The sequence below is a fragment of the Eubalaena glacialis genome, chromosome 9, assembly GCF_028564815.1.
Source record: "Eubalaena glacialis isolate mEubGla1 chromosome 9, mEubGla1.1.hap2.+ XY, whole genome shotgun sequence".
Classification (NCBI taxonomy): domain Eukaryota; kingdom Metazoa; phylum Chordata; class Mammalia; order Artiodactyla; family Balaenidae; genus Eubalaena; species Eubalaena glacialis.
In genome coordinates, this window is record NC_083724.1 from 116,406,900 (window position 1) to 116,419,622 (window position 12,723).

A 12,723-nucleotide genomic window follows, 5' to 3' on the forward strand; every position below is an offset into this window, starting at 1 on the left:
ATGAGAGAACAGGTCCAGAGGTTTACCCCCAGTCCAATCAGAGTCCAGTGATGGGGTGAGGTCACACCCCTGCCCTGAGTTCCGGCTCTTTCCAGATGCTTTCCCGCTACCTGGAGCTCCGCGCGCCCTGTGAATGCAGCCAGCTGCTCTGCGCTCCAGGGGGCGCCGGGGACCAAGCCGGTTCCCGTGCTGACCAACAGAGGAAGCCTGTCCCCCATAGAGTAAGCTGATGTAGATGGAAGGGTGTGCCATCTACCATGGCACTTGAGGAAAGGAACACCTCCAATGTGCCAGTGAAGCCAGCAGCAAGCACATAACTGGTCCTCAGGAAGACAAGCCACCATGACAGGGGAAGCCCACTGAGCATAGTCAGATTCGAGTTAGTTATAAACAGTCTTCAGGAGTTTTCCTTCTTCCTGGTAGGAATGAGTTCATTCTGGGAATTGCATGGAGTCATCTTGTGCCTCGACAGCCAGCTGAGATGTGCTGGGAGGGCCAACAAACAAGCAGTCTGATCAAAAACTGTAAACTTGTTCATCATAGCTTAGACCTGTGATACCCCACTGGGAATCTAGCCAAGGACAGAAACAAGTAAATGTTCACTGCAGTGCTATTTATAATGGCGAAAATGAAAATGCAACAACTTAGTTATCTGATAGCAAGGGGATGGTCAAATAAATTAAACCACATTCATGCACTGAAGTACTGTGCTACCATCAAAAATGATAAATATGAAGACAGATATCAATGTGGCAAAACTTCTATAATAGGATGATGAAAGGATAAAGCCAAAAACCAATGGTATCTGTGTCTTGAACACATGAATACAGGACTGGGGAGTTCAGTATACAAAAATGAGTATGTTGAAAATAGTTATGTTGGGAATTACCTGGTGGTCCAGTGGTTAGGACTCCGCCATTTAACTGCCAAGGACATGGGTTTGATCCCTTGTTGGGGAACTAAGATCCTGCAAGCCACACAGCACAGCCAAAAAAAAATTCTTTTTAATTTAAAAAAAAGAAAATAGTTATGTCAAGGTCATGGAGTGGGTAATTTTTCTCTTTTTCTGAAATTTTTTCTTATTGATTTTTCAACCGCAAAGAAAACACCTTTTGCAGAAAAAGTTTAAGAACATAGAAAAATGTTTATTTAATATTAATGAATAAAAATGTCTATTATCAAAGACATGTGTATATGTAGAGCTATAGACAGACAAACAAAAAAGACTTGGTGGATATGTGTAAAAAAATTACCAGTAATGTCTCTCTAGGTTGTTGACAATAGATGATTTATTTTTTTCTCTATGATGTTTTTTTTTCCTAAACTTTCTACAAAGACTGTGTCTCTTTTGAGAATTAAAATATCAATAGATGATATAGATAGATAATTGACAGATGGATAAGTGGGTGGGTGGATGGATGGAAAGATGATAGAGAGATGGGTAGGTGAAGTGGGTGGATGGGTGAATGGATGGATGGATAGATGGATGGATGGATAGATGATCTGGATAAGTGCCAGATGTGCTCAAGTCCTGTGGGAGCTCAGGGAGGAGAGTGACCCGCCCCTCTGCCTGCACAGGTAGGGATGTCTGATCTGGATCTGGAATGTGGGTGGGATGTCATCAGACAGGTGATGGGAGTGAGGGTCTCCCTGGTCGGGGAATAGCGCTGGGAAAGGCATGGAAGCATGGGAAAAGAGAGCATTTTCAGAGAACAATAGGCCTTCCGTGCAGTAGGTACACTGTGGGGGAGGGGCGGGGGGCTGGCCATGTGAACACAGCACCCTCCCAGCACCCAGGAACCTCGCTGGTTCCCTGTGGACCCACCACTGCACTCACCCTGTGTGCCGTGGGTGACACACAGGCACTGAAGGGTCTTAAGGAAAAGCGTGACGTGGTAACATCTATGTTTTAGAAAAACAACTCATAACTGTGCACACCCATCAATTCCCATCAGCCAAAGCCAAAAGTGCTTTTGTCACCGGGGACGGGGTGGGGGTGGAGGGGGGTGGGAGTTGGGTCCCCGGGATGGGCAGCTAAAACTCTGAAATACCCCCGGCTTCCGGGCATGACTGTTTCACTCATAGCTGAGCAAAAGTGAGAGAGCACCCTGCCGCCTGCCAGTTTCCTGCCCTCCCAGAGGCAGGGACAACGCCCCCACCCTGCACAGTGTGGCCTGGAATGAAACACGCCCATCTGGCAGCGTCCAGGGCCGGACGCTGACACACAGACAAGGCCAGCAGACGCCGCATGACAAGCCCTCCCGCCAGCTGATGACCCCGCAGACGGCCACTGTCAGCGGCCATGCTGGTGGGCCTGAGCAGCAAGGAATTCGGGGGTCATCTAACACCGGCCCTGCCATTTCCTCTTTGTCCATCCTCTTTCCCTGGGCTGTGAGAGGTACGAATGGGCCGTATGTAATCCCATGCCTGGTGAAGCTCTATAAAAGGAGCTGGGAGACTCAGCTGGGAGACTGTTCCACCGCCAGCAGATGCATCTGACAAAGTGCTGAAACCTCAGTCTCCGCTGGTAGGGTGACTCCAGGGTGTTACCTCCCACCCTGGGCCTCAGTGTTCCTGACTCTGCGATGGGGTGGGGTGATGACGGGCCCCACCTGGGGCTGGGGATGAGAAACAGACCATAAAACTTGCTGTAAAACTCCCTACATCTATAAAGTGCTATTAAAGTAATGACGAGAGATTACGATCAAATTTGCAGGATGAACGTCTGCCTGTGCGGACCCTCCCAAGACCTACTCCTTGGCCCAGAGGCCCTGGAAGAACACAAGGCTACTACTGACATAAACAAGTTACAACGGCTTCCCTGCAGAGAAGAGCCAGACACGGTGACCTGCCTGGGGACTGAGGGATCATCAGGTTTTTTCCAGGCACTTTTTGGCTGGGATTTTCATCCTAAACCTCACAAGATGCTATATCCTTTAATTAAATTACACAAACTTGTGCTCCCCTGTCTTCTCCACAACACTCCACGGAGCTTTGAGAGCACACGATTCTTGTAATACCACATCTATAAATGCATAGTAAAGAGGGCAATCTAAATATTCTTCAAAGGATGATTTCAAAAAGAAGGGGAAAATGTGGTAGCCTTAAGGAAGCAAATAATTGGGCACTACCTCCCATCCTGAGACAGCCTGACAGCCACCTCATTCCACTTTACAAGTGTGAAGTCATCCCTCCCGAGGAGAAAACTGTTTTGCAAGTAGGCTATGAATCCATCTTTTCTTTCAATATCAATGCCAACAACAGTGTTTCTAAGGTGTAAAATTAGGCTTTATCTCTTTACCATAACTCATAAAATAAAACCAACCACTCCTACAAGATAACTTTTTAAAATAAAAAAGTTGAGGGAGAAAACATTTTGACCAATACTGGAAGGCGCACTGGGCATAATACCTACGCCTCCCTTGAAAACTTTTTCTTTTTGCAAAACTGTATTTCGAATGATAGAATGGTCACGGTACAAAAACGTTTATTTAAATTAAATATTTTAGACAAATCAATATCTACAACCATTCCAAAGCATGTGTAGTTCTTACAGAAAATGGAACAGTTTAGCTTAATGTCTGTGATAATGTTTTATAAGATTATTAACATACATTCTGGACTGCACCAATCATATTGTCCATGATTTACTATTTATTACCAAATGTCATATACAGTAATAGCATAAAGATTAATCACATAAGAGATTTTACAAGAGGACTCCTTGGAAGGAAAAAAAAAAAAGGATCTTTCAACAATATGAAATATAAGGTGAAACTAATAGGAGAATATATAAAACACTTACATATTTCATACAGGCAATAATATGCTGAAATCAAAAGACAAACAACTGTCTTTTAGCACAGTGATAGGTATGTTCCTTCAAAGGAGGCTTGGGGGAAGGATGGAAATGCTTTGGGGATGGGGTCAGGGCTCAGAAATATTTTCTGAATCACAGTGCATTTCTGTTCTTTGGGAAGTAAGTATAATAAAGGGAAGCTCCTTTGATGTGTGGGCTGAAGATGTTACCCAAAGAACCAGCTGGCTGGTGAGGAGAACAAATTCCCATTTCTGCCATAGGAATCATGCCTGCAATTTTAAGTCAAGGGATCTTTGAACTAGTGGCCAATTCAGGGGTGGAGAACGAGCAGAAAGGAAGAGAAAAAAGAAATTCCAGGAAAGGGAGATGGAGACAGCAGGAAGGAAGATCCTTTTGCATCTGCAGAAGGGAGAGCGTGATGAAATTTTGCTCAAGAAATCAACACATTCAGATTGGAAGAAAGTGATGCTACTGTGCTGAAATTCTTTTCCAGTTCCCTGCTCTTTGGGTTGTTAGGAACAGAGGGTTGACGAGAAGCTGCCAAGGACAGCAAAGAGTGTCTGATTCAGGCTGTGCGTGGAGATGTGTGTGCTGTGTGTGTCTCACACACACTGTATATATTCAGGCTGTGTATATTCTCTTGAAATGTGTGTGTAATAAAAAAAGAACTTGTCTAAAAAAAATGTTTGCTTTTTTTTTTTTTTTAAATCTTGAATTCAATCTCATTTTCAGTGATGCAGTTAACCCCAGGGGTTAATTTCCCAAATCAAGGTGAGTGTTCTTTCTCAAAGCGTCCTTTTGGAAGACTATGATCATATTGGAAGACTGTGACCAAGTGCAGCAGCCTGGTGTCCTTGGGCTGTGCATGGAATCGTCACCAGGTTGCACGTGAATGAGCTCACTGAGGCCAACTTCATCTTCCTGTGTTAGCCTCGAGAGAATCCTAAATCAGAAAACCCTGGAGCAGAGGGGACCTTAGATGCGGAGTCCGTCCCTCACTCTACAGATGGGGGGGATGGGCTGGAAGGGGAGGGGAGGGGAGTCGGGTTTCACCAGCCCCCTGAGGCAGAATTGGGATTGGATCCCGGGTCCCCTGAATCTTAGCCCAGGGCTCTCCTCACCTGGACGACCAAAGGTCAGGACGGCTGTACCCCTGCGGCTGTGTCAGAAGCAGGAGAGATGCGAATGCTTCTGGGCTTTTCCCGAATTTGTTTCCGGGACTGGGAGGAGAGGTCAGTGAAAATTCTCCCGGGAAACAGCGTCTTTCAGCCACGACCGGGCCTGATTCCCAGGGTGTGGCCAATGAAAACTCATTTGAAGGAATATACTCAAAACGCAGGCTGCAGGGGGCGGGGCGGGGCGGGGCGGGGCGGGGCGGGGCGGGGCGGGGTGGGGCGGGCGGGGAAGGGGGCGGGCGGAGGGGCCCTGGATCCGCAGAGCCGGTCGGCAGCGCAGACCTGCCCACCCCGGGGCGCTGCGCATCAGCTCCGCTCCGCGCGGGAAGGAGAAGCTGCGACCAGGCCGGGCCGGCCGGGCTGCCCCGGGCTCTATGACACGCTGTAGCTGTTGTAATACGTGGCCGTGGCATCAGCCAGCACGGAGATGAGGCTGGTCTCCGTGGGGCCCGTCGGTGTCACCTGCGAGACCGGGCCCTGCCCGCTGAGGGCCCCGGCCCCGGCGGCAGAGTCTGGGTGGCCAGGAGTGTTCAAGTACTGGTCGAACTCATTGCGATCCATGTCCCCCAGGAGTTCCACCTGGCTCAGCTGATCCAGGGCGTCGAAGCCGGGGTGCTCGGGAGGCGGGGAGAGCTGGCCCAGGTGGGCGTGGAGGTTGGAGTGGAGAGGCGGGTAGGCGGCTGGTGAGTAATAGGCAGGAGACGGGGGGCAGCCGGGCACGGTGGGCATCATAGAGACGCCCGAGGACTGGCCGAGGGCCAGGGAGCCCAGGGGATGGCCGCAGTGGAGAGGGCTGGGGGCGTACTCCGGAGAGTAGGGGGGTCCGGGCAGGTGGGGGATGCGGCGGGAGTGCGCATGCTCCTCCTGGCAGGGGGAGGAGAAGAAGCTCTGCTCCGGCTCCAGCACGTCCAGGGGCGACATCTCCGGCGGGGTGGGCAGCCCGTAGGGATAGGCGTCCACGCTGCCCGGGGTGCCGCCGCCGCCGCCGCCGGCCGGGCCCTCGTGGAAGCAGCCCCGCAGGCCGGGCAGCGCGGAGCCCGGGGAGTACTCACCCCTGTCCTCCTTCTCCCCCGGCGCCCCCCGGCCGCCGCCCCGCTTCTCGGGCAGGGCGTTCTGGTCGCGGGAGAGCGAGCTGAGCAGGAAGCCGGGGTCCACGCGCTTGCACAGGCGCTTGGCCTGCTTCTTCCTGCGCGGCCGGTACTTGTAGTTGGGATAGTCCTGCATGTGCTGCAGGCGCAGCCGCTCGGCCTCGTCCACGTAGGGCCTCTTCTGGGACAGTGTCAGCGCCTTCCACGACTTTCCTGCTCACACAAGTCAGAGAAGGCCGCGTTCAGCCTCTGCGCGGCTCGGGGCGGCCCGTGCACCTGTCTCCGGCTCGGGCCTCGGAGCATCGCACATGCACACGCCGGCCGCCTCGGTCCCCAGTCTCCCACCTCGCGGTCCCCCCTCCGCACAGGACGCACCGCACTCCTCGCATCCTCTTCCCAGCCCACGTCCTGCACGCACAGTGAGGCCAGACCAACCTCTCCCGCTTGCACGCCCCAAGGCGCTCGTACCAACTAGGCACACAGTCACTGGCACCTCTCCTGTCAAAGCCACCAGATAACGCGAACGTATCAACAGTGTGGGATTCTCGGTGAAAGGCCCACCTGACCCAACGTCACCGACAGGACAAAAACATGTCACGACTACAACATTGATTTGGGCTGCCTTTACCCTTTGAGGGTCAGTGCTAATCATTTGTGCATTTTAGTGAAAACTCTGTCTTCCTCGACTATCGCTGCCCCATCAGGAAGTGATACTATAATATTTATTTGTGGCATAAATCTCACAGGCCTTCTTGTCAGGGAACTCAGGCTCAGTCAATAGTTTTACAGATGGACGTAAATTACAGGATCTCACTTAGGGCATCAGAGGAGTATCCCTTACATCTGAAGGTCAAATAGGACCCTACTGCATGCAACACGCACGCACACGCACACAAGCTATGGCTTCCGGTTGTCTACTTAGGACCCTCTGACCATGGCAGGGGGCACCTGCTCAGCCACTGACTCCCTGTACAGAAGCAAATCCCTTACCTTCCCCTGGTCTCTGTTTTCCTCACTATAAAAAATATATTGCGATGTTACGCAACTCAAAACTCTCTCCTGAAGAAGCATCGCACACGTGTATCCCACTGGTGCGAAAATGCTGGTTTTACGTGTATTTTCTATTCATCCTTATTCACTTACGTGTTGTTTTGTGAATCGCTTGAGTATCTCTTTCTCTCTCAAAGTACATTGCACATCCCTCCTGCTGCAGATTTTCTAAAGGCTGCTTCTGGACCCCTTAGATTGTTACCTCCTAGGGTGGGCTTGGGATTCTATAACTTGACAAGTTCTCCCATGACTCTACTGTATCCTGAAGTCTGAGACAAACTAGCCCAGAGGGCAGCTCCCGCCTCCAAGCCCTGGAAGGAAAGGGGCCACATCTCCCACCCAGAGCACTCTGCACAGGGCCGAGTCCAGAGCTGTGTACTGGCTGGCCATGTGTGCCGGGTCCACAGAGGGGGCTGGAGGAGGGTAATTATTCAAGGCGTTCTCCTGTTGGGATGAAAGTTTATAACTATTCCGACAGACTTGTCAATTAATACAATTAGCTCGCACTTAAAAAGGCAACATGAAAAGTGTCAGGAACTCCAGACTTGGGGTTGGTGATTAGTTTCCAGAGTGTGGCTGAGGCCACAGTCGTGGCAAGAGGCCTAAGACCCAGATACACCCACACCCTGACTATGGACTGAATATAAAATGTGACTCTAGTTTCTAAGTGTACCTGGATATTGTAGTATTCATAAAATATGGGTTCATTTTTAAAACCACTAAATGTGTAACTGTCTTTACCTGCTTTCTCACCCATAACATAAAAAACACCAGCGCTACTGGGTGAAGTTTTTAATGTTAAAGATTGCAGAGCTAATAGTCAAAAAAGTCTGGGCTCTCACGTTCAGCCCCTTCCCTTTCCTAAGTCAGAAAGGAAAGGGCTGGGCGAGATCATGGGCTTGGGGTGGAAATAGATCATCTTGCTGCTCCCCTACTAGCAGGTGTAGAAAGTCCACATCTTTCAAAGCAACACCATGTTGGTTTCCTCTGCCTGGTGCCAGGGGCGTGTGGTTAAGCAGGAAGGAATCCGTGTCTTTCCTGCAAAATGCACTGTAACCTCTGGAAGCCTAAGTGCCAACTGCCAACAAGGATCAGCTCACAGGAAGCGTTTGTCACCCAAGTCCCTTTGCCTGTCCTCTCCCTGAGAGCAGGCAGCCCTAATCCTGCAAGGCTCCCCAGCTTGAGTTCTCCCATCCCTGGCCTGGGCCTGCTCTATCCTGGTCACAAGAGCTGTGCTTGGGCAAAAGGCATGGCACCTGGGCACACCAAAAAAAAAAAAAAAAAAAACTTTTAGGGGCCCACAAACAAAAAAGGTGTTTTCATTTCTTTGGAAATCTGAAGAAAAATGTAAACATTTTGCTTGAAGAAATGTTTTACTATTGTATATATTAATATATGTTTCTTTATGCCAACACAGTATAAAGTATGATTTAAAATATTTTTTACGGGGGAAGGGGCTCACTAAGACACTGGCCCACTAATTCATCCTGGGCACAGCTAGCCAGGGGGCTGGGCCGGGGGGTAGGAGGCTCTTTGAGACCAGCACTCCATCAGCTGCTTTGAAAGGGCGCCTAACTGCAGGAGGACCCTTTCCGCCGGAGGGCCTGTGGCTTTAGCCCGCACAAAGGTGGGTGTCAGCCCTCACTCCATGGATCTGGGGAAGGTGCCCCGAGCTCCAACGGAAAAAGGAAAAAGGCTGCAGTCTGGGCCGGGTGGGGTTGCAGAGGGCAGGGCCAGCCTCGGGTGACCACACACTGTCCCTTCTCACAGGGCCTGGCGCCCGCTGGGCACACAAAGTGCTTTGAAAAGTTCCCATCCGTCGAAATGAATAAAAACCACGTTGAAGGGCAAAGACGTTAGGAGTTGGGCGGAGGTGATACATGCTCAGCTTCTGACAAGGGAGAGAGAAGAAACCCCCGAGAACATCTTCTCTCTAGGCTCCTGGGCCTGGCTTGTCCCTGGCCCCAGTCCCGCCGCCGCCGCCGGGGCTGGGACCGCACAGCAGCCCGCGAGAAGCGGCCGGGCTCCAGGACAGACCCACACTGGCCGCGCTAAGCATCCGAATCAAATTTTCTACACTCCTGAGACTGAGAAACAGAGGCTCGAATCAAGTCCCCTTTGCTGTCGGTTTAATAATTAAGGTAAAGCAGGAATGCGTTCCCGCAAGGTCTCTCTTCACGAATATTCGTTAAGGAGAGTTACGACCACCCTCTGCGATTGCGCCCGCGGGGGAGTTCAGGGCATGAGGGGTTTTCCCGCTCCGGAATGCCTAGCGAACGCCCGGTGCACCCGGCCGCGGCCTTTCCGACCCGGCCCGTCTGTGCGCGCGGGGCCCCTAACTCGGCTCCCGTCCCCGCGGGTGGGCCTCTCCGGCCACCCCGGAGGGCCGCGCGGGTTCACTTTGGGCCTCGTCCGGGCATCCCTGCTCGGAATCCCCGTCCCCGAGCGCACACCCACGCTCGCCCCGATGCGCGCCCCACGCCGGGTCTGGCCCATCCCGCCCGGCCCCCAGCCGCCAGCCCCCCGCCCGCCGACCTCGGGCCGCGCCCCGCCCGCTCGCTCACCCAGCATCTTGCTGAGCTCCGCGTTGTGCAGGTCCGGGTTCTGCACCGCCAGGCGTTTCCTCTCGTCCTTGGCCCACACCATGAAGGCGTTCATGGGCCGCCGGATACGGCTCTCCGAGCCCTTGTCCCCTGGCGGGCGGGGGGCGGCCGGCGGCGACAGCCCGTCCGACAGCTCGGCTTCCAGGGCCGGGCACTCGAGCCCCTCGGGCCACGGGTAAGCTCCCAGCAGCGAGGCCATGGCCGCGCGGGGGTCGCCTCGCTTCGCGTCCACGGGCCGGCGCTGACCTGGCCCTCGCACCGGTCGGGGCGTCCAGCTTGGCCGGCAGCCGCGGCCCGGCCCCTTATTTATCAGCTTCGGGCGGCCGCGTCCTCCAATGACTCTCGAAGGCGGCGCGGCCCCTCCCTCCTTCTCGACGCGGGCCCCCTCCCTGCGTCCCGGGCCGCCGCGTCCCGGCTCCGACCTGCCGGGAGGGGAGGCGGGAGGGAGGGCCGCTTCCCCCGCGCCCGCCCCCGGCCCGCCCCTCCGCCTCCCAGGTCCCTCCCGGGGATCCGCGCCCCGCCGGCCCGGGACCGCCCCTCGGCCCGCCCGCTCCCCTCTCAGGTGCCGCTGGCCGGGAGGCGGGCGCCGCCCGCGGTCACCGGGCCCGGGAGCGGGAGCCGGACTCCAGCCCCCTGTCCCGACTGGCCGCGGCCTCCCCGGGCCAGGCTCCGCCAGCTCCTCCCGCGTGTGGAATCCTACGGAGAATAGAAGCCAAACAGGTTTCGCTGGGGGTGGCCGGGCACGAGTGACTTTGACCGTGAATCCCAGCCTGTGATAGAACACACCTACTGCTTTTCTAAAATGACCTAAGGGGCGACAACCTCGCCCCCAGCCAATTTGGGCGGCCAGAGAAGCTGGCAAGGGCTGGATCCCGCGTCGGGGTCGCCGCGGTGCCCACCCGCGGGCCCCCTCGACGCCCCGCGGCTCCCTGGCTCTCGGAGAGCACGTCTGCGTCCTCAGTTCTCCCTTATTCACCCTGCCGTCTGGTCTGATTTCTCTCTTCTCACACCTCTACCCCCATCCCACCCCGGTCTCCGGTGTCCCGGCCTCCCGCTCCCTCGCCTCTAGCCCTTCGCTCGCGGAATTCCCTTCTCGTATTTTCTCTCTTCTCCTCCGAGCAGAGTCATCCCGGCCCTCCCCTCCCGCGTGCCCTAGGCTTTGGCACGACCCGGGAGCTCCCGAGTTCCCCTCCTCCTGACACCCCAGGGTAGACGGGGCTGCGGGTTCTGGGCCTGCGCTCAACTCGAAGGGCTGCGGGCTGGGAGCTCAGGGCCATCCCTCGCGGACGAGAACCCCCTGCTCAGAGGACAGCTCCGCGTCCCGCTGCTTCGTGTGAGTAGGGCTCTTCCCCTGGCTCTCACTTCAGTGCGGGCACACAGGAGGCGCTCAGGAAATGTAGAATAAGTGAATGAATAAATGAGTGCGAAGATACGGCTTAGACACATCCTACTGTATAAAACAGGGCAGTCATAAGGCTTGGCGAGATCCTGGAATCCCATCCACAAATATTTACTGAGTGCCCCCCACCCCCACCCCGTGCAGGGCTCCGCAGAGGCGACCCTGAAAGGAGGTGGCACTGGGAGAGGACCGTGGGGTCTGCAGTCAGGACCTGTCTTCAGTGGTGGGTTACTCCATGCGTGACCCAGGCCTCCTCTCCCAGTCCTAAAAGGAGGAGGATGGTAAGACTGACCTCACAGAGCTGTGTGTGAAGCTCAAACTCCACACATACACGATGGTTGATGTTAATATAACTGTTCACGTGCATCCCGTAACTTCTAACCCTGGATTTCAGGGTCCCCCGTTCAGTGACTGAGTTCACAGGTGCCTCGTGTGCAACATGCCCTCCCGGACCGGGCCCCACGGCTAAGACCGGGCAAGTGGGTGGAGAAGTGCAACTTCTCCGTTTTTAAGTCCCACTTTCAACCTCTAGAGCCCCGGACTTCACAGAGAATAGACTGAGTAGTTTCCCTCTCCCTTACAGCCAGGACCTAGTAGCAGCACCCTAGGCCTGGGCCCTCCACCCGCCGCTCTCGCGGGCCGAGGGCGACAAGCGAGGGGCGCGGGGCGCGGCGCAGCGCTGGCTGGAAAGTGGGTGTCGGGAGCCGGGAAAGCATCTTGGAACCCGAGGTGGAGCGGGCGGGGCTGGCTGGCACCGGGGATCCGGCGGGAAGGGGGTGATTTGCGGAGAGAATGTGTCCTTGGTCTAGGCTGACTTCCCTACTTTGGGAAGCCTAGGCCGTTTCCCGTGTTGAACCCCTCTGCCAAACATTCCTTAAGAAAAACCCCCAGACCAGAATGCTCCGGGAACCGCGGGGAACTAGGGCCGCGCCCGGCCGGGGGTGCAGCTCGTTGTTGGGGGAGAGAAGGGATCCCCGCAGGGGTATTTGCGCGGCAGCCCTGGGCCCCTGGAAGGAACCGACTGCTACCCTTTCTAACCTCACCGTCGCTCCAGGGCGGGACGATGCTCCGCAGGGTCAGAGGCCTCTGGGGACAGCGCCCCCTTGCCGGCCGTGGGCGTGCCCTTCCCGGCTCGCAGCCCCTGGCGCCCTCCGTGCGCGGTTCCGGAACAGAGCGTGCGCGCGGTGGGGCCGCCCCCAGGCGCCAGGTTAGGAAGCTGCGCGGGCGGCGGGGAGCGCAGAGCGGTCCAGTTGGATTCCAGAGTCCGACAGCAAAGATGGAGAAAACAGCGGGGGCGGGGACAAAGAGAATACGTGTTGTGATTGTTGTCTGCAATAATAATGTCTTGCATTTCGTCCGGAGAGCGCGCGCGAGCCTGGGCTGTGCAGGACCTGGGTGTTGAACTCCACGTCGCCAGCACGGGCTTCGCCCCGAGCATGTGAGCTGTGTGCACAAGGGAACCGGGCTCTCTCTCGCTCCATTCCTTTATTTCTTCACTCACTTGCATTGATTCACCTGGGCAACTGTATGCAAGCGCGCCCTGCCGCGGGCGGCGCTCAGGGATGCTGGGTCACTGCGACCTTCAGTC

At 55.1% G+C, this 12,723-nt stretch overlaps 1 protein-coding gene across 2 annotated transcripts; it reads right to left on the reverse strand.

The window, feature by feature from the left end:
* Positions 1–3,559: 3,559 nt before the first annotated feature.
* SOX7 (SRY-box transcription factor 7) lies at positions 3,560–12,258 on the reverse strand. Of its 2 annotated transcripts, XR_009702105.1 has the most exons (4): positions 12,179–12,258; positions 9,698–10,158; positions 4,942–6,296; positions 3,560–4,778 (listed from the first exon to the last, which is right to left on the reverse strand). XR_009702105.1 is itself a non-coding variant. In XM_061200758.1 (3 exons), exons 2-3 carry the CDS (start codon positions 9,933–9,935, stop codon positions 5,368–5,370), a joined length of 1,167 nt encoding a protein of 388 aa, XP_061056741.1. In that variant the 5' UTR covers positions 9,936–10,158; positions 12,179–12,258; the 3' UTR covers positions 3,560–5,367. The 2 variants fall into 2 exon arrangements, 1 of the variants encoding a protein (XP_061056741.1); XM_061200758.1 differs by having other exon boundaries at positions 3,560–6,296.
* Between the last annotated feature and the right edge of the window lie 465 nt (positions 12,259–12,723).

Bases quoted from the DNA above. Each gene is read 5' to 3' on its own strand.
- SOX7 (XM_061200758.1), bottom strand. From the start codon at position 9,935: ATGGCCTCGCTGCTGGGAGCTTACCCGTGGCCCGAGGGGCTCGAGTGC. The intron at 6,297-9,697 runs GTGAGCGAGCGG...TTGTGTGAGCAG, and splicing joins GGAGCTCAGCAAGATGCTGG to GAAAGTCGTGGAAGGCGCTG.